The sequence below is a fragment of the Sander lucioperca genome, chromosome 17 (assembly GCF_008315115.2).
Source record: "Sander lucioperca isolate FBNREF2018 chromosome 17, SLUC_FBN_1.2, whole genome shotgun sequence".
Classification (NCBI taxonomy): domain Eukaryota; kingdom Metazoa; phylum Chordata; class Actinopteri; order Perciformes; family Percidae; genus Sander; species Sander lucioperca.
Genome location: NC_050189.1, coordinates 15,342,325 through 15,364,135, shown reverse-complemented (window position 1 = coordinate 15,364,135; position 21,811 = coordinate 15,342,325). Strand labels below are relative to the sequence as shown.

The 21,811-nt window shown below is 40.3% G+C and overlaps 1 protein-coding gene across 2 annotated transcripts; it reads right to left on the bottom strand.

Annotated features, from left to right (window-relative positions):
• Positions 1-635: 635 nt before the first annotated feature.
• On the bottom strand, positions 636-20,545 carry nectin4a (nectin cell adhesion molecule 4a). Of its 2 annotated transcripts, XM_031288514.2 has the most exons (12): positions 20,491-20,524; positions 20,128-20,380; positions 14,384-14,581; positions 13,345-13,512; positions 12,004-12,282; positions 11,271-11,388; positions 5,948-6,102; positions 5,345-5,504; positions 4,912-4,987; positions 4,536-4,598; positions 2,968-3,153; positions 636-2,824 (listed from the first exon to the last, which is right to left on the bottom strand). In XM_031288514.2, exons 2-12 carry the CDS (start codon positions 20,180-20,182, stop codon positions 2,432-2,434), a joined length of 1,851 nt encoding a protein of 616 aa, XP_031144374.1. In that variant the 5' UTR covers positions 20,183-20,380; positions 20,491-20,524; the 3' UTR covers positions 636-2,431. The 2 variants fall into 2 exon arrangements, with proteins under 2 accessions (XP_031144374.1, XP_031144373.1); XM_031288513.2 differs by having other exon boundaries at positions 20,128-20,545.
• Between the last annotated feature and the right edge of the window lie 1,266 nt (positions 20,546-21,811).

Genomic DNA, 21,811 nt, shown 5'->3' with positions numbered 1-21,811 from the left:
AAGGCTGCAGACCCTTTAGGGGGGCCCTGAAGGCCACACTGTGTGGTAACTAGCCTAGTTTGTGGTAATTTGATTGATTGATCATTATTTTGGTAGAGGTTTGTATGGCAAAACCAACGCACGGAATTATAAGAGCCTGTGGTGTCCTCTGCATTGCTACCAATTATATGTCGTGTATGGCCCTGGGTCAAAATCTAGTTTTAATAGGCTACCTTCAATTCTTTAGCTGATGTTATGCTTGCATGGTGCTTATTCTTGAATGAATTTGTACCACCAATTTACTGACACACTGCACACCCAGCATAATGCAACAGGATACTTCAGCACCTAGAGTAGAAGGAACAGGTGGTTAAAGGGACAGTTTGGATATTCTGAAGTGGGGTTGTATGAGGTACTTATCCATATAGTCAGTGCCTTTTAGAATAATAATTATCATACAACCCCACTTAAAAAAACAATCAACATGGCCTACTCCTCATTCTGTCCTTAGCAGTTTAACCCGGCCCTGCCCAAGGCACTTTTTTCACACTGCTAAAAAATACCAGGACTCTCAGCAGACAATTCACTAGCAACCCAGAATAAGTATAAGTGTAAACCCCCATATTTCAATGATCCAGAAATTATGAGTTAGCATCCAAGATTTACAAAAACACATTTATTGCAACCCATCAATACAAGCTGATACCCATACATAGCCTTTAAAATAAATGAAACTCCAGGCAAGTGACCCGGAAGATCATTTTTCCAAAATCCCAGTGGAATCCAGAGTCTTTCATAGTTCTGTAGTTTTGCAGCAGGCTCTTTCAGATCCCTGCACTTTCCAGCAGTATACATCAGGGGGCACTGTCTGCAACAAATACAGCCTACATTCACACATAATACCATTCATCTGCTGCTCTTCCCTGTTGGCTGACGGTAAATCATACATGGCACATTGCCTTTGACACAAACTGTCGCATATCTGTATTGTATTTACAGAAGGTAACACAAATCAAAACAGTACAGTGTAATACATGTGTGAAGAACAAAATAATACTTCATATTTGCCAAAAAAAGCAAAAGTGATGTTTTTTTTAATATTTTCCCTTTGGCACATTGCTTCTCATCTCAGAGCTGTAACAGAACCCAATACATATACAGTATATACAACATGTAGGCTATCTACTGTTATTCATCTACAGATAAATAATAAAGAATCTGCACTTGGAAAGTCGTTGTCTTGTCTTGGAATAATTTTTTTTTTTTTAAAAACGTTCAGATAAGTATGTCCACGATGTGGCAGCTTTTCTGATTCTCTCTAGTGTAGTCACAAAAGTAGCACATAATGCAGTAGAAAAAAGTGAAATAAAAGTGTATTTTATAAACATATGGCAGCTTTTCCAGCTTTCATCCACTGTGTGTCTGTGTGCACAACATATACACTTCTATTTATTTAGTGTGTGTGCGTGTTTAATATGTAGTGTTAAAACTTTCATTCTTGCCAACATAGGAGCAGGAGCAGGGTATGTTAATTATTTATTTATCTGCTATATGTGTCAGCTAATTTATTATTTACTGTATTGATGATTGGGATTTAAAGAGATAATTCATTCAAAAAATCATTTTGCATATTTGCACAGATTTACAGATCGCCAAATCAACTACATGTATCGCCATTTTTGGCTGTGTGAAGGCTTTATCTGATCCAAAATGTCTCTGCGCTTACAAGGGCACAAGGACAGTATGGCAGTATGGAGGTATGCATGTTGCAGGCGTGGCAAGACAGGAACAACCCAATGGTTTGGATCAGATCCCAAACCGTGTTGTGTAAGGGGAACTTAGCACAGACACAGTCACTGATACACTGAACAACACTACAGCCTAAATCCACCCTCGGTACGGAGGTGTTGCAATGTACGGTTCTGATGTACCAACTTTTCCCAAAGCCTCCTCTACTCTTCCTGCTGCTTTTTTCCTGATTTTCCTACTGATGTTCTTGCTTTCGAAATCCCACACATAAAGTATGTCAACTGCATTCCCCTGCTACAAAGCAACAGATACTGCATTGCGAAAGACGAGCAAAGAGTATCGTCTGCTATGAACCGTAGAATAGCTGCACTGGAAATATTGCGACATTGTCTTAGTTTGTGCCAGTACTCTTTGGGAATACACAACACAATGTTTGATCACCAAACATCAGGCAGAAATCAGATATCCAGAAATGTCCAGTAGATGCTTTAGAGTAGATTGTTCCTTTTAAGACTTTATTCTATTGCATCATGTCCCACACACAATAAAGAAAAAGCAGCATTGTAGTCAAGGGGCAGAATTTTCATAATTGACCATAAACTGGTTTCCTGGGCCAACTTTGTCCGCGTATCCACGTTTGAACCACCTCCAAAACCAGAGCTGTCCATTCTTGTAGTTTCACATGTTATTTTCCAGCTGCCTGCTAAACTATCTGGGCCTTGTGGATCAGGGAGGCATGGGGGCTGACGACAGCAAGGCTTGGCCGGGGTTTGGGTCTGAGTGTGCCGTTAGTCTGCAGATAGCGTGTGCTGTGAGCCTCGGACACCTGGGAGCTGTTGGTCTCGCTGTCTTGGTCATCGGGATGCTCCTGACTGGCGGGACCTCCCAAACCTTCATCTACTTCATCCTCATCATCTGTTACCGGTGGGTAGTTGGAGCTCAAAGGAGGGTGCTGGTGATTCTTGGTAACACTTCCTGGCCTTGAACCCCCATCTGATGGGATAATGGCGCTGCCGTTTAGCTGTCTTACGACATCAGTGGACTGTACCTTCGGGAAGGTTGATGGTGTCAGAGGAGGGTGGAAACGAGTTTCCTGCTGCAACGACACAGAGCAGACACACTTCTTAATTGCATCGTCAAATATGCAGAGGTTAATAAGCTGGGTGAGATGCATTCCACAATTTGGTGAAATCAGGCTTTGACTTGCCCAGAAATAGACACGCACAAAGACACACTTACTAAAGACATAGCGCTGTTTCTCACGTATGACTCCACTCTAGATCGGTTCTCCTCCTCTCTATCCAGAAGCCTGTCCCGTCCCTTCCGCGAGTTGTTGTGCAGGACTGGCCTGCCCAGGTAGTCAAACGCTACCCCTCCTCCCCGTCCACCTGAGATAGTAGATCGGCTGTCACGGCAGTGAGCCTCCTGTCAGCGCAGGAAAAATACATTGATCAGTTTTTACTCATGCACTGATTGGGCGCACAGATTCTAATGCCTTTTGCACCCTTCATTTAAACTGAAGAGGCTTTAGTTATAGAGCAGAATAAATTTGAAGCAAGCCAAGTCATACTGAGATCTATTTACTTCTAATGCAAATTGATGAATTAAAGCAATAGTCCCATATTTTGGGAAATATACTTATTTGTGTTAGATGAGAAAAAATTTTACTCCGCTCTCGTATCTGCAGGGGCGTCAGACTGGGGGGAAAAACCAGGGTCCTCATGTGAGGAGGGCCCAAAAAGATGCTAAAATGAATAGCTGTGGATGCGAGGAGGGGCCCATAGAAAATGCCTTTCTACAGTGCCCAGAATTTTATGCTACACCCCTGTGTATCTGTATGCTAAATATAAAGCTACAGCTAGACTGGAAACAGGGGGAGACAGCTAGCCTCTCTTGCCAAGATCACAAGGCCTCATGTAAAATTAGATTTGCTTTACTATAAAAATAAAAAAACAGAATTCAGAACAAGATTATGTAACCCTTTTATGGGCCTACAATTTCAGAATCATTTCCAAGACGCTTCTTAGAAAGAACTATGTAGTTTGGTAATTATCATAGGGAAAATAGATGTGTACTCTTCCAATCAATTTGATTCTAATTCATTGGTAGCGTAATCATGACCTGCTCAAGTCTTTTACTCAGTGCACAGCAGGTCACCTAAACATGCAACAATGTGAATTTTGTCTACAAACATGTATATCAACATTTATGAAAAATTAGGTTTGCAATAATAAATGAAAAATGAGCTTAAATTGAGCTTATTGTTTCCTAAAAATGAATACCAAATTGCATTCTTCTTTCCAGGAAACACCAGGAAGAATAATGCCAAATAAAATATGAATGAATATCATAAGGTTTCAGCAGTGCAGCTAAAGGTCTAACATGCGGGTGTAAAAGCTAGTGATTCCCCCCTGTTGCCAGTGTTTGTGCTAAGCTAAGCTAACCAGCTGTTGGCTCTACTGTAGCTTCATATTTAACATACAGATATGAGAGTGGGATCAATCTTCTCACCCAACTCATGGTTCAATCTCCAAAATGTAAAACTATTCAATAAGCACCATTTATGATCCATAGAGAGGGATAGGGATGGGGGGTTTTTTTGTTATTTTTTGAGAAATTAAAAAAGCATACTCTAGAAACATAAGGTCCCAAAACAAAAGGTGGATACAAGTTCAAAGGTCTGTGTTATTATTGATCATATCAATATCCGAGATGCACTAAATTTTAGATTTGAAATGTTGAAGCTCAGAATGTCCACGGCCCTTTTCCTGCATGCAGAGTTAGATATATAGATATATATGACTGACCCCCAGGGAAGACATGCTGGTCCTTATGGTTCCCTCCACCCTCAGAGGGATGTTCTCCTCTGTCTGCAATGAAAAGAAACAGAGGGCTGGATTAGATGTGGGACTGGGGGGAAAAAAAACATCATGTCCTTTGAAAACTTCCAAACCCACTCACTTGTAAGTGAAGAAAGATATTATCATTTGACTGCAACAACTAACTGACACAGTCTTGGGTATTCAATCACAGAACATATTTTAAATAAAAACTCTTGGATTGTGTGAAACGAATGGGACCAGCAGTCTGAATCAGGTCGTGCAGACACAGGAGAAAACACGAGGTGATGCTGCAGTAGGACAGTATGCTCAGTGTGAAAAGAATAATTCATAGTCATAGTACCGCTCCTCTGGCATCTGTGCTGACGGAGTTCATTCTCCTGAAAGAAGCTTGCCTGGTGAGAGTGCTTATTTCCTCCCTGTGAGAAACCAGAGACAAAAAGGAGAGCGATATTTAAATGACTGAAGAAATTGACAGAGGTCCCCTGTGAATGATGCGTATTTCTGAGCATTTGAAGTCTTAATGTATACTTCATACTGCATATTTTTCATTTAGTTTTCATGCATATTTTCTGCTGTTATTTTGCAAATCCAGCCCCACACAGTCATTTATCAACTGAATCTGAGACTTCTTGCTCCTCTAATTCTACTTAACACACTCTACTGTTGTAACTGTCAGTAGTAACATGCTCAACAGCGCTGATTTCTCAGTTTTCCCTGCGGACATCATCCCCTCTCATCTTATCTCATCTTAATGAAAGAGAAAGTCAACATACTTCCTCACAGTCAGCTCCTTCTCCAGCTTCTTGTTCCTGCGTTTGTGATGACAAGTGACGGCGATGATGATGATGAGCATCAAGATCAGCAGCCCCCCAGCCACGCACCCCACGATGATCATCAGCTTGTTTTCCATTACACTCTTCTCTTGGCCAGATTCTGTAAAGTAGAGAGTGAGTTAGGGAGTTGATGGATGTGTACAGTGTTTTCCCTAGCTTTGAGGAAGACTTAGGTGCGTGTATTTGGCGGGGGTGGTTTAGGCGTCCTTCCTCAAGAAAAGGTGCATTTTCAATTAAAACTAATGTTTCCCCATACATTTTGTGTCCCTTTGTGGGATTTTGTCATTTTTGTTTTCTTTGGGGTTGTTTTGGGTCTCTGTGGTCATTTGGCGTCTCTTTGTATTCAGTTTGTGGTAGTTTTGCGTCTCTTTTTCACATCACTTTGGACCATTATTATTACCCTATCTTTTTTTTTTTTTAAGATTATATTTTTGGGGGTCTTTTCCCTTTATTTGACCGGCACACACCTATACAGTGATGTACTGTATATGTTCTCACAGTAAGTCTTCGTAGGCTATTTGATGTAACATCGCCGTCACATACCTGTCACACTAATCTCCACCTCCACTTTCCCTTGTCCCACGTCATTCTTCGCCACGCACAGGTAGGTGCCTCCATCTGACAAGTCCAGGGGTCGTCCAAAAACCAGGGTTCCATTAGGGTGGGGGATCACACCTTCCGGCAACTGTCCCCCATCTCTGCAAACAAAATGAGACAAAGTTACATTCATTTAGATTAACACATAGACATTTTTACTTCATAATCTGGGTTAAATGGTAATCTGAGTTCCACATTTTAAAATACGTTGCAACATCTTCACATGTGATGTTTTTGTACTATATTTCACTGTACAAAAAAACACCCTCCCCACAATATCTCATAATAAGTAGCACAACACTATTGATTGGCATTTTGCCATTAATGACTATTAAATTAACCATAATATGGCAATGAAATAATCATTTTCACATAAAGCCACAATAGAGGTTCAATTCAATTTTATTTGTAGTGTCAAATCATAACAAGAGTTATCTCAAGACACTTTACAGATAGAGTAGGTCTAGACCACACTCTATAATTTACAAAGACCCAACAATACCAGGAATTCTCCGAAGAGCAAGCATTTAGTGTGACAGTGACGAGGAAAAACATCATTTTAGGAAGAAACCTCGGGCAGACCCAGGCTCTTGGTAGGCGGTGTCTGACGGTGCCGGTTGGGGGTGTGATGATAGTCACAATAAAGATAATGGAACTATGACTATAACTAGTAGTTGTAGTAGTTCATGCAGGGCACTGCAGGGCGTTACAGGGGTGTAATTAACAACTGTGGAAAACATAACAAAATGATGCATCTTGTTTGCCGAATAGTCGGTTACACTTTCTTGAAGGTATCTACAAAAGAGTGACATGACACTGTCATGAACGTGTCATAAACATTATAAACAAGTCGTATTAACGTTTATGACATAACACTTCTGTCATTGTCATTCGGTTTTTGTCATGACAAGTTAGGGTTAGGGTTAGGGTAGGGTTCATGTGTCATGACAGTGTCATGTGTTCATGACAGTGTCATGTCACTCTTATGTAGATACCTTCAAGTAAAGTGTTAGAATGAGACATAATGGACAATTCCGCTTCCAACCTGTAGGGGGACCGAAGCTGGGAAAAGTGCTCTAGTGTTGCTTTAAAGAAGACTTATAACTAGCAACTGAGACCATAAACTCATTAGGAAAATGTTTAGCAACAAATCAAGTGAGAAGTAGGGTCATTTACTCATAGACTTCTACACAATCAGACTTCTTTTGCAACCAGTGGCCATGCTGGCCAACAGAAAGAATGCAGGTTTAAGGCACCTCTGCATAGTCTTCACCTTTCAGGCCCAGAGGTTTCCGCTTGCTTTTGACACATTTTATTTTTAATGTAGTTCTGCTTTCTTTAATTTTCTCACCCGCTCTCCCGCCAAAAAATGTGAAAACCCTTCATATAGCAAAAACAAACACATAACCCCCTTCTTTTCTGAACTCCTCTCCCCTGTAAAGACTTGCTCCCAGTCCCTTATGAAGCGGACGTTTCTGTAGGTGGCGCAGTTTTGTTTGTTCAGCCAGGTTGCCTATGACTGCTCATGTTGACCACGCCACAAACTAACTGGAGAACGTACTGTAAAGCACAATAACACCATTTGAAAGCATTTCCTAAACTTTTAGGAGGAGAGTTACTTTTGTGTTTAGCAGGATTAATCAGGGATTCATCTCTTCAGTTTGCATTAATATTTCAATAATGCCTCCTAATTGTTTGGAACCACCTCATAATTCCTGGCAGTATGACTCAGGGACAATCTTTTAGAAACTTTGATGAGCAACACAGTCCAGGGTGTTGCCTCGGTGTTGTTGTTTTGGGCGCATTTGATTGAATCGGTTGGAACAGACTTGACCTTTAATGCCTGCCTCTTGCTGTGAACATTATCAACCAGCATTGCCCCGGATGTTTTTTCTCACTATTATGGGAACATATGCACTGAAGCAAGTTTCTTTTCACAGAGGCTACACTAACCTATACCACTAGCAGAAAAGAGGAAGTGTCTGTTTTTACATATAGACACAATCTCCATGATAACATCTCACACAAATCCCCACATTCTGCTTCCTCTTCCTCCTCTCGCCGCCCCCTTGGCTCACCTAAACCTCTCTGCCTACCTGCTCCCACCAGTTTCTCTCTCTTATTGGGACTGCTCATCCCTTTCTCTTTCTCATCTTTCCCATCCCCCTCTTCCTCCCTCCTTCGTGTGAAACTGTCTCATCTGTCTGCTCTCAGCACAAGCCGCAACACGACACTGTGACAGCAGCTATTACTTCACCCGCCGCCTTTTACTGACAAATCCAACAGGTTTGCCCGCCTCACATGTGTGTGTGTGTGTGTGTGTGTGTGTGTGTGTGTGTGTGTGTGTGTGTGTGTGTGTGTGTGTGTGTGTGTGTGTGTGTGTGTGTGTAAATACATGCTCATTCATGAGTGTGTATGCTTGAGTGCATGGCGTGTGTCTACATTTTTACTAAGGTGTGTTCCTGTGACTAACAACAGGCAATATATAAATCACCACATGGCAAAAACAACTCAAATCAGAAGAAACATCACCAAGCATTTCATCTTTTACATTTTAGAGTGCCACATCTGTGTCAGGAATTTCTCCCTTAAGGCCTAACTGTCACTTCCCATACTTCCATGGGAGACTTCCAATCACTTTTTGCGGCTCACGTTTATCTAGCCAAACTCTCTCCGCCACACCTTGAGAATATAATAACGCACTAAAGGAAACCGCTTATAGATGCCACCAGGTGACTCAGGCAGAAGAATAAGTCAAACCCTGGTCCGGTGTTTAAAGCTGGGCAGCAATGTGTCGCATGACACACGCAACATTTGAATATGTCAGTTTCCATTCATGCAGCAGAATCAGGAGGTGACAATGCCAGGGCTTGTTTGCTTAAGGCATGTGGAAAGGGTGGAGATCAACGTAATTAATACTGAATAGATGCTCTCAGTTGTATAGGACATAACATGCATTGTGTGTGTCCTCGAGGTCTAACAAAAGTATTTAAGTGTATTTTCCTTCTTAAACATTTGCATAGCCGATCTTTTGAATATTTGAAATCATGCATTGTTTACATCCACGTGCAGTCTTTGTCACTAACATTTGTGGGCGAATTGCTACATTTCTGTCAATCAGTGGATGCTGTTAATAGATTACTCATGTTTGTTTTCTCAAATTAGTTTTCTAATGCATTAACAGCCGAGCCCCAGAGCCTCTTTCCAGATCTATTCAAAGACAAGGCAGTAACAGAGTGACTAGGAGCATGGCGAATAGCAACTTCAATTGTGGATCTAAATTTGGATAGTCAGCTTTTTCCACAACGAGCTGTCAACTCTGGAACACATTACCAACTGAAATCAAATTAATATAATTACAGATATAAAATTGTTTACAGCAAATACTAAGTGCTGGCTAAAAGCAAAAGAACTGTGCATGTTTAGCTAATTGCACTGTAAATTACCATGGTGTATTGGATTATGTTTATTGTGTGATGTGTATCATGTGATGCGTATTGTGTGATATGTGTATTGTGTGAAGTGTATTGTGTGATATGTGTATTGTGTGAAGTGTATTGTGTGATATGCATATTGTGTGATGTGTGTATGTTATTGTATCTCCATATAGTGTATTGTGGTTGTGTTATACTGAAAGCTGTATATTTCCATTAACCTACACTTACATGTAAAATCCCAACTAGGGCTATATTGGAACTATGTTAAATTGCATCATCCCTATCAAATGAAATACAATTTGAAATTGAATTCAGATGGCAGGAAACCATCAGCAGGACTGCGTATTTAACACCAGTAAACAGAGACCCACTCATGAAAACATTGCTCCATAGCGCTACAGTGGCAGATTTTCTTGCGTAACATCCTGTTTCAGGGTAAGTTCTTTATTTTCCACACAGGTTAATCAGCCAATCGCACACACATATTTGTAAGGCTAATACTTCATGTCATCACTTGATATGAAACTGGCATTTTCTCTATTGAAACTGAGTAGTTATAAAAGATGAGTTTATTTCACTAAACATGTTATGACAATGAATGTCAATATTGCTTTGAATGATATGTTTTTTTGAGATAGCCAAAAGTCTGAAGCACACAGTGCTCTAAGCGATGTGACGCGTTTTTTAGGCTACAACATTTTTTGTCACATACAGCAAACATCTCCTCACTATCTGTCACCTGTCCCCTGAACAAACTGTAAAAAAATGTGGTCTCTGTAGACAGCCCAAGCTCCACAAACGGCAACAAAAACAAACTGGCCAACCTGCACCACAAAACATAACAAACAGTCTTCCAGCCAATAACTGACAAAAGGATTTGGGGGTGGGGGATGGGGGGGTTAGTGCCATGGATGTGTAGTGCACAGAAGGGAGGGGGAGGGGACAGGATGAGGAGGAGGGAGGGGCGAGCTTGTTTGACAATACTTCCAACGTCAACAAGAAGTAACGTCACCCAACATCACTTAGAGCACCTTTAAAGAAGAGCAGGAGTGGAGCAATAATAAAAACATCCCAGTCACATGGAGGCATTTTTTTTACATTTGACTTTGGCCTCTGAGGATGTCCTGATTGTAGCCTCGCCAGTGGTGGAATGTAACTAAGCACATTTACTCAAGTACTGTACTTAAGTACAAATGTTGAGGTACTTGCTCTTTACTTGAGTGTTTTCTTTTCATGCTACTTTCTACTTCTACTACGCTACATTTCAGAGAGAACTCTTGTACTTTTTACTAGACTACATTCATCTGACAGCTTTAGTTACTAGTTACTTTACACATGAAAATGTTTGCACACAAAACACATGTAGTTTATAAAATACAATGTTTTATTATAAATTAAACTACCCAACAATGTGTAGTCCAGCTGAAATGATTAGACCATTAAACACTAAGTTGATTGACAGAACAGTCTGGATCGTTTTCAGTTTCTAAAATGTGAGGCTTTTTTATGCATAGAGTACTTTTACTTTTAATACTTTAAGTACATTTTCCTTAAGATACATAGGTACTTTACTTAAGTAACATTTCCAATGCAGGACTTTAATTTGTAACAGAGTATTCTTACTGTGTGGTATTAGTACTTTTACTTAAGTAAAGGATCTGCATACTTCTTCCACCGCTGAACCTCGCCTGAACACAACCGTGGAATTAAAGCAAAAATAATTGGTTTAATTGCTGTCAGAAGTTACGAGAAAAGTAACAGTGACCAGACACAACAGACAGTTAGTCACACGAGTAGCAGACAGCCAGAGAAGGAGGCGGGTCCTACTGTACCTGGTCCAGGTGAAACTCTGTGGTTTGGGGTTTCCTCCACTCACGCACCTCAGGGCAGCATTCTCCATACCCACAGACCAGTCTCCGTTGTAGCCAGACACCTCTGCATGTGGAGGGACTGGGAGGAAGAACAATAATGGGTCAGCTTTGTTCAGCTGAGGCACGTTATTAAGGGTAAAAAGGAGGCATTGTTGATCGCTTCAGAATGATCATGTGTTAGGGGTTTTTAAGAATAGAAAAGAAACTAGAATACTTTTTTTCAGATTCTTTTTTTAACCGTTGAAATCTTTGAGGGAAGGGAATTTAATGTGGTAAAGACATTCAGGTATGGCAAATGTTTGATCAATAAAGAGAGGAACGTGAAAAGTGATACGGTGCTTCTGAAGTCTCTTCCGGCTTTGAAGGGATGCTGACGCGTTATTATGGCTCAAAGCAGCCCGATTGGTTGATTGGCATTGACCTCGAGCGGTTAAGGTTAGGATAGCCGACTGGTCAGGGGATAGGACCTGAACAAATCGGGTTACGTTACTTTGCGTAAGCATGGACGCCTGGCCAATAGTAGCGTGTGAATGCTATTGAAGGGTGGGTCTTGCCTAGAAGTTGCGTGGGTACCATACCAATGATGAAACTGTTTTGAACGAGAGTGCGTTTTCTGCATCAAGGGGTCAATTCAACCTTGATTTTTTTTTTTTTTTTGTAACGCTGCTTCTGTATGATAGTGATGAATACTCACAGTGCACCACCAGCTTGTTGCTGAACCGACGGGGGCCCTTTAAAGTGGGATGCCACACCAGACAGTCCAGCTTCTTGCCGTTCATGCTCCTCAGGGGGTGCAGGGAGAAGTACGAGGAGACGGCACCGTTGTCGGAGGAGCGATTGGTGGACTGGCCATTCAGGTCGGTGTCCCAGGAGAGCTGGGGAGGGGGGTGGGCTATAGAGCGACAGGTAGCGGCCGGCTGGAAGGACTGTCCCTCCACCAGAATCACAGGGTCCAGGGTGGAGATAGGAACGGCTGGAGGGGGGTTGTTACAATGTTTGGTCAGAGGGAAGACGCTGATGATAAGTCAACACACTTAGCAGTATGCACACATAGACTTAAAGAGAGCTTTAAAAGCCCTGTAAACACATGTTCTCACTCGTTTTCTCACCAAAGGCGACAGTTTTCAGAAAAATGCAGAACTATATTTTGTTGATTTCACATGAGAGATTTCTTTATTTGTGGTTTCGTCTGTGCTCAACTCTTTGGTTTGAAGTGGGCGGGGCTTAGATAAAGGTGATGTTACATATCTGAGTTTTTCTGTATTAAATGAAGTGTTAACTAATGACTTTATAACCTTTTAAACCATTTTAGTTGCCATTGTTTCCCAACTTTGACTTATATTGTTGCTTGTTTAGTCTTACGAATTTAATGCTACAGAGATTTCAGAGTTTAAACTACTTTCACTGCTTCAAATAAACAAACAAGTCAGCTATAGGTAACTTGTTATTAATACAATTATCAAAAAAACTTGCATGTTCAAAACTACCTATGCAAAGAAAAGAATGGTTGACATGAACATGTGCACTTAAAGATGAGTAGACTGAGAAGTTTTTAGAACTTACATATAACTATATTATATATATATATATTTATCCAGCCTTCCAGCACGCTGCTTTGACACCCTGGAAATGTTGCAAGTGGACTACACAGTACAACTTGTATTTAAATATCCCTGCTCTAGTCTAAGTAAGAGCTAAAAATGGAATAATATAGGTCAAAATATATAAGGATAGTAATTGGTGGTGTGGGATAATAATGTAAAAATGTTGGAAAATATAAAATAAATGTTTCTCTAAAAAACTAATCAGATTCCTCGATAAAACAAAATCATATCATGTGTCCTATGCTGGTGATTATGACCTTGTGAGGAGTGTAACAAGTGCTTTACTTTGAGAAAACATGTGAATCTAAATTTAGTTGTGCAATTTTGAAAAGCAGACTAACAAACAGCCTGTTGGCAGTCGTCGTGATTCCCTTTGTGTTGCTATCAGTTTGAATCCTTGTGTGACATGTCAGCACTCATCAGGGACTCACTCCACACGATGAGGGACATCTCTCTGTCAAAGTTGCCGGCGGGGTAGGTGATGACGCGGCACACGTATTTCCCCTCGTCGGAGACCTCTGTGCTCAAGATGATCAGAGACGAGTCCACGGTGGGTTCGGTGCTTTTGAAGCGCACACGTCTAGACCACATCCCAAACGCTGCAGAGAGGCAGAAAAAAAGAGAAAGAGAGACAGAGCGGGAGGGAGGAAGAGAGTTAAAAGGCCATGTGAGGAAGGATGTGACACAAATAATTAAGTCTAAAACAGACCTCAGGCTTTCTTTTGTCACTTCCAGTCCCATGCACATGCCTGCAGTATTACTAGACATTGCATTTACATTCTGGGTGTGTAGCTCACTGTGTTATGTCTGTGGCATGTTTCACACTCACAAACTCCCTACCAAAAGATAAGAAACCAGAAATAAACGATCAGAATCTTGGCGCCCATGAAATACCCCTTTAATACCACAGCAAAACTGTCAGTCTGCAGCCCATTTAACACGTTTAGATGGCTGTGAGCACTTGCCCTAAAACTCTATTAGTTCTATTAGCGGAGGAGAAAAAAAGCCTCCAACCAACATTCGTCAACTGAAACTGACAAATGAACTTGTTATACCACAAGTACTCGGTGGAATGGGTATATAAAGGTGAATGCTACGATAAGGAGAAGTTTCTCACTGTGAGAAAAGGGGAAGTTATTTTTAAAGAAACTTCCTTTTTTTTATTATTATTTTCAAACATGGTGCAGAAAGTGGTACAAAATGTGGAAAATCCAGTCAGAGGAATGACAAATGAATTAAGACATTTCAAAACGGTTCCTGTTGAAATAAATATGAACATACAATTATACACACTTAATTGCGCAATCACGGAAGGCTTGTATCATGTGGGCGTGCCAACAGTTTTGTTGTCATTACTTAGAATTCCTCACGGGGGGGGCGACAGAAACGACGCACTATAGCTTTAAAGAAACTTTTTTTTTTTTTAGCACGTGGCAGAGCAAATGCCACTCAGCCACGGTACCGACTGACCTGTCTGTCCTTCGTTGAAGTGTGCAGTGATGATCTGCTCCTTGGTGGCATCAGGTTTCTCCTTATACCAGGTGACCTGCACCACAGTGTCTGCCCCAGTTGGCTGGTAGCGACAGGGCAGGGTGGTCTCGACCTCTGCCAAGGAGCGGATGGGATCCTCTGATGGCAGATCCACAAAGTCTCCCTGTATCACTGTAACTACAAGAGGAGAGGGGTAGGTAAATTCATGTTGTGAAGTCCTGTTGCAGTGCTCATATTATGCTCATTTTCAGGTTCATAATTGTATTTAGAGGTTATATCAGAATAGGTTTACATGGTTTAATTTTCAAAAAACACCATATTTTTGTTGTACTGCACATTACTGCAGCTCCTCTTTTCACCCTGTGTGTTGAGCTCTCTGTTTTAGATACAGAGTGAGACATCTCACTTCTGTTTCATCTTTGTTGGGAGTCGCACATGCGCAGTACCTAGGTAAGGACTACTAGCCAGTCAGAAGCAGAGTATGAGGGCATGCCCTGACAGTAGCTAGGTAAGGACTACTAGCCAGTCAGAAGCAGAGTATGAGGGCGTGCCCTGACAGTACCTAGGTAAGGACTACTAGCCAGTCAGAAGCAGAGTATGAGGGCGTGCCATGCTAGCAGCTAGTCGAGCATTATAACGTGTGTTACAAAGTGACCACGTTTGTCTCTGAAGTAAAGGCTGGACTTCAATAGAGCTGTTTGGAGCAGTTTGTGAACAGTGTTTTCTGTTGGAGATGGTAAGTCCCTTTGGGGTGGACTTTGGGCTTTTTTACTTTGTAAACCTATAACATGCACAAAAAAGATATATAACACAATAAAGGAAAGGGGGAAAGCCAAAAAAGCATAATATGAGCACTTTAATGTTGTGATTTTATTGTTGGTACTGTTGTTGTAGTGTTTTCATGTTGGGAAATTGTAATGTTGGTGTAGTGTTGTCGTCATGTTATGGTTCTTGTTGTCGGAGTGGTGTTTTGTGTTGTGGGTTTTGTTGTTGTTGTTGTTGTTGTTGTTGTTGTTGTTGTGGGCGAATTTGAATACTGTGAAATTTGATTGTTGTCCTTTATGTTTGTGTTTTTATACTCCAGTGTTAGGTTCCCCCTTCTGACAGAGATGTTATTCTCCTTTTCCTACCCAGGGACTACAGGTGGAAATGATGAGCTCATAGCTAACTCTGGTACTGCTAAGGAGCTGTGCATTGTCCCTGTCAAATAAATACACAAATAAGTAGGTAAGACCTTACAAGTACTGAGGGTTCAAGAGATTTACCTACCAGTCACTACCACATCCCTGACAGTGACGTTTGACCAGTGGTGGAATGTAACTAAGTACATTTACTCAAGTACTGTACTTAAGTACAAATTTGAGATACTTGTCTTTTCTTTTCATGCCACTTTCTACTTCTACTCTGCTACATTTCAGAGAGAAATCTTGTACTTTCTACTCCACTGCATTCATCTGACAGCTTCAGTTATTAGTTACTTTACAGATTGAGATGTTTGCCTACAAAATACATGTAGTTTATAAAATACGATGTTTTATTATAAATTAAACTACCCAACAATATAAAGGCCTACAAGTACAACTGACATGATTAGCTGATTAACACTTAGTTGATTGACACAACTGTTTGGATCGTTTCCAGTTTCTAAAATGTGAGGATTTTTCTGCATTGAGTACTTTAACTTTAACTTAATGTATTAGGTAAAATATATTCAGTATGATTGTGTTTTTGATTTTGAGGCAAATATTTAATTAAATTTCAAATAAAAATGTTTGGAATAAAATCCAACCATTGTAGTTAAATAAAACACAAAATTTATCTAATCCCAAATAGAGAGAATATTGAGTTAATTCAAATCAATGTAATCAGGCTAATTTTAATTGAAAAGCACTTCCTGTCAACCTAGCTAGCTAGCAGCTATAATGTTACCCAGCATTCCGTTCGGCTGTGTAAATTTGTAGGCTAAATGTAAAATTATTAGTGTTAGAAATTGTTAGTCACAAATAGTTGTGTGCTATGGTGTTTTATCCTATTAAAGAGAGTTAGTTGTGGGTTAATTGTCATTGTAAATTTACAACCATGAGTGAGAAGGGTACGAAGTTAACAGGGCTCCCGTTCTGAAATCACTTGCAGATCAATTTGGCCGTAGCGTTCCCTGTGGTCATTGCATGACATGTATTATGGTATGTGAAAAATTCATATCATATGGGAAATTAATATCCATATACTGGTATACTGCCCAGCACTACTACAATGAGTTGAAAGCACAAAAGTGAATTGCTATTAAAATTATTATTTGAGTATTTGTTAAGTTCTGTACTTTCTGGGCCATAGATTAGTTATTCTTATGAAAGAATATTTGGATTTAATTCATTGCATTGATTAAATTCAAATCGATGTGCAGATTAATGTAGATGATTATTACTCAATTATATATCATTGATATGTAGAATTAAATTAATTTTTATTAGTACTATTTACACATTAGGGAGTTTATCTTTTTCAAATCAATTCAATATTTTTGTTTAGGTTATAATTAATTCTGTACTGTTTTCTATTCGAATATACTCATATTAAATGGATAACTATTATGGGTCTCATTTAATTCATATTTACTCAATACCAAACCATGTGAAATTTAATTAATAATATTGCTTGTAATCTGTTGCCTCATTTTTATTGAGTAGATATGGTGTATCTTTTCTTACAGTGTACCTAGGTACTTTACTTAAGTAACATTTCCAATGCAGGACTTTAACTTGTAACAGAGTATTCTTACTGTGTGGTATTAGTACTTTTACTCAAGTAAAGGATCTGTATACTTAATCCACCATTGCCTTTGGCCTACAACCTGAACCTGAATGCAATGACAATAGGAGAAAGGAAAATAGTCCCATTTGCACCCTTAGTGCACAAGATAACTGCTCTTCTTGCTCATTTGCCAACTTAAAAAGAGAGTAGCTACATGAGGCAGAAGCTTAAATTACTAAAGAAAGTTCACCTCCCACTGAAGAATGTGGTCAAGCCTTAGGATTTTTGCTGACCTGTCAAGTCGCTATCATTTTGGTCCAAGTTTCTTCTTTTGTCATAGAAGTTCAAAAGGTCTTACCTTAAACGTAAGTATTCAAACTTATTTGCTTTTATTGCCGAGTTTTAAATGAGAAGATGGATACCACTCTCATATCTGTCAGTTAAAGGTCCCATATCAGCTAATTATATATATATATATATTATAATTGGGTTTCTACTAGAACATGTTTACATGCTTTAATGTTGAAAAAACACATTATTTTTTCTCATACAGTCTGTCTGAATATACCTGTATTCACCCTCTATCTGAAACGCTCCGTTTTAGCGCCTGTCTCTTTAAGCCCCCCTTAGCTTAGCATAAAGAGACAAACAACTAGCCTGGCTCTGTTTAAAGGTAACAAAATCCACCTACCAGGACCACTAAAGCTCACTAATTAATACGTTATACTGTTATTGTTTAATCCATATAAAAACCAAAGTGTAGGAAATGGCAAGTTGTGTTTTTTTTACGGGCTGTGTGCCAGACAGGTGAAAATATAACGGCGTGTATAATTCAATTCAAGGGGCTGAATTTAAAGGCAAGGCTGAGCACAGACAGGGTTAGAAGAGTCCACACAGAGTGAAGACAGAAAAGAGGGAGGATTGAAAACATGTTGTCTATCAGAAGACACACAAGCGAAGATATGTCGCCTAACTAGTTGTTCGAGATAAGTTTTCAAAGCAAACAGTGGGTTACCTCAGTGTCTGGACAGAGCGAGACGTCCAGGGCCTCAGGAAAGATACGAGACATGAAACACACGCACACAGTGTATTGTGAAACACTATAAACCGTGTGCATCCCTCTTACATTTTGTCTGCTTTTCTCTTTTTTTGTTTGATGTAGAAAAACTACAGGGCGTCAGATTATCTTGTGCTGTCCTCCGGCAAAGTCATAAAGTTCACACAGGAAATATACAGTCACGGGATGCTGGTCCCTGCAACCTGCATTTCATGGTTTAGGAAGTTTGTTTGCATCTCTCAGAGGGATATTTCTCTTGGCACGCTGCTAAAAAAAATAAATTCTGAGTGCTGCGCCAATGCCAGAAAGTGTAATTTGCCTATGCCACCCAAAAGCCTGGACGGGTGATTCATCATCACAGTGTATTATTATTATTATTATTATTATTATTATTATTATTATTATGTTGTTGCTCTTGGCATCAGGCTTGTGTTGCAGGTGAATGATTACAAGGTGCGATGTCTTGATGGCCGTGACCCTGTTGAGACTGAAGGAAAACAGCTTGCATGGAAAATGAATTTCAGCAGCTGGCGTTACAAAACACTATCAATATCACTATCAATGCATTACATGACATGCCATGTGCAATACGGCTGACCTTTTCATCCGTCGCCGTTTGCCGTTGCAAACAATAGGCCTAAAGTTACTGTGCTGTAGACAGCAGTTCTAACTTGTTTTTGGTCACTTACAGGATCTGTGTTCACAAGTCTACATTTTCAATTTAATGCCATGTTTCCACTGTATGGTTCGGCTCTGCTAGACTCCACTCCCCTTTTTTGGTACCAGTACTTTTCTCTTTTTGTTTCCCACTGCGGATAGTACCCCTCCAGTGTAGGTGGGATTCTTATCTGATTGCCATAGCAACGCCGCGTGAAACTGTCATGACTTCATCTTCAACGCGACACAACAAGGTACTGAACAAAAAAGTAAAATAAAACCTCCTGGCACAGTAGTTTCCTATGGTACCACCAACATTAATACAGTTTTGATACAACTGCAATGTAAAAGATCTTATGTGGGAACAGAGCATTATACTGTCCGTCACACACAATTCTGTTGATCCACTCTAATTTCCATGGAAACGTCTCTAACGCAACTTGTAGCCTACCACGTTCACAGGTTTGGGTGTATGTGTGAATCAGTCTCATACTGAGCAGCTCGTACAGGTGTTGATTCAATACCTGATATGGGAATATCTGTTGGGTATGTGATTCACACACTTACCATGATGAGTGTACTCTGCTGACAGGTGTGTTTTTCCATGAGAGTGCGTGCATGTGTGTGCGTGCGTGTGTGTGTGTGTGTGTGTGTGTGTGTGTGTGTGTGTGTGTGCGTGCGTGCGTGCGTACGTGTCGTTGTCACCCTGAGGTTTAAGCCATACTGTGAAATCTGCCTGTGCTGCATTACTGGAATAACACTCGGCCTATCCTGCCTTTATGTATGGGATTAAAACAAATACGTACCCACTTTACATATTCCATAAGTAATAGTATGTAATAGTAGTACACATTTTTATACGGTAATAATAGTTCAGTAGAAAGACCTTTTGAGGCTGACATGCATAGACCTACAGCACGACGTGTACACACACATTTCGGCTTAAGCAACACAAACACACACACACTAGGAGGGTCCACAGAGTTCCTCCGAATCAGACAGAAGGAGGGGATGGATCATCAGCAACCTGTTTTTCCAGAAATATCAGAGTAGTGTTTTCTGTAACAGCACAGATATATATATATATATATATATATATATATATATATATATATATATATATATATATATATATATGGCCCTGAAGGAATATCATATCTGACACCAGACGAGGATGAAAACACAGACATACTGTAAAGACTTAGATCGATTTCTGCATGATATCTCTTTGGACAGACTGCATGGAAAGCCTTCTTACCAAAGATCCAGAGGACACAGAGACACCCAGACAGTCTATTCAGCAGAGGTGTCATTCTCTTCGGCAGTTAACCGTGCACAAGCTGGGACAATTTCAGCGCCGAAATCAAGCTCATCAGTCCAGGTAATGGTATCCTTAATGACAGGTATATGCATGAAGCACCGAGGGCCGACTCATGCCTCCATCCTTGATCCCTTTCCGAAGCCCCGTCCTGGGCAAGAAATATGAATCTTATAGTTGTATAAACTCAGTCCTTGTGAGAGAAAAAAAAAAAGTGTAAATCCTCTCAGTGTGCTTAGGTGTTGGTTTGTCAAGCACACGCCATCATGTTTGCCCTTTAGGAAAAAGAAGGAGCAGCTTTACCTTTTTGGGATACACCTGTTTGTGCTGCACCTCTCTCTCTCTCTCTCTCTCTCTCCCCTCTGACACACACACACCTACCCATAAACACACACTCACATACGCACACACTTGCACCAAAAGTCACCTTTCCGGTTTGGTTGAGGCAACATGACAGTTATTTTCGCGTCTTTACTTGCTCTGCTCAGAGGAGAGGCAGGTGAAAAGCAGACAGTTTAAACTGCGTCCACGTGACGCAGACTGGACACGATACTAGGCCTGTGCCTCCTCCCCTAGGAAAACAACATATTAATCCTTTAAATTTTAAAATGGGTAATGACAAATAGCAAATATGAGAACCACAGAGACAGAATTTTGTAATCACAATCAGGAATAAACAGGAATCGTGCCCACGTTTGGATCATTTAATCTCCAGAAATGTCATCATCTACAACCACCTCATAAATCAATAGCACATGTTTTTTTCCCACAACACTACAACCCTTTTCTCCTTTATTGGTTACACGTCAAACATGTTTCTAATCAGTCTGATCTGGGCTAAGATTACAACTTTTTTGGCTTTAGGAGCTTCATTGGTTGGTAGCCAAACCACTGTCAGACAATTATTATTTTTATTCCTTTCTGTGGTTGTTCACCTTATGATGACTGGAGGTTTACCACTCCCTAAATCACATGTGTCAAACTCAAGGCCCGCCAAATGCGACCCCTTGCGAATTTTGATCTGGCCTGAATATCCATTTAGGTTCACAATACATTTTGGCCCGTCTAGTTGTGCGCTAAACCAAAAAGACGGGAAACTGTTTTTTCAAACTGCAACCACACAACACTCAAAGCAGAATTTGGCAGATTTGCTGACTTTGAGACTCAAAATTCCCACAGAACCAGAGAGTTTGCATATTCAGGCCTGTGATTCCATTTAAAAAATATAATCAGAATGGTTGTTTTTGCTTGATTTGCTCCTTTCTGTAATGGCTAAGAAACTTTTTTTGCTGACTTCTTTGTGGGCTTTATGTCGACCAAACTGGAAGTGAGAGGGCTATATGAGACAGTCAAAAACTTTTTTTGATTAAATACAAGCATGTCAATAAACTGTAAATGCCTGGCCCTTGATGTGATTCTCATTGTCCAGTGTGGCTCTTAGTGAACTTGAGTTTGATCCCCCTGCCCTACATAAACCTAATATCTAGGTGACAGGGTAGCCCTGATATACCACTGCAATTCAAAGACAGACAAAGATATTTAATAAGCAAGTTGAACATTTAATAGGTGCTGTGTGCATCATACAGGCATGAGTTTTCACAAGCTTTTCTGTGGGGTATGGAAC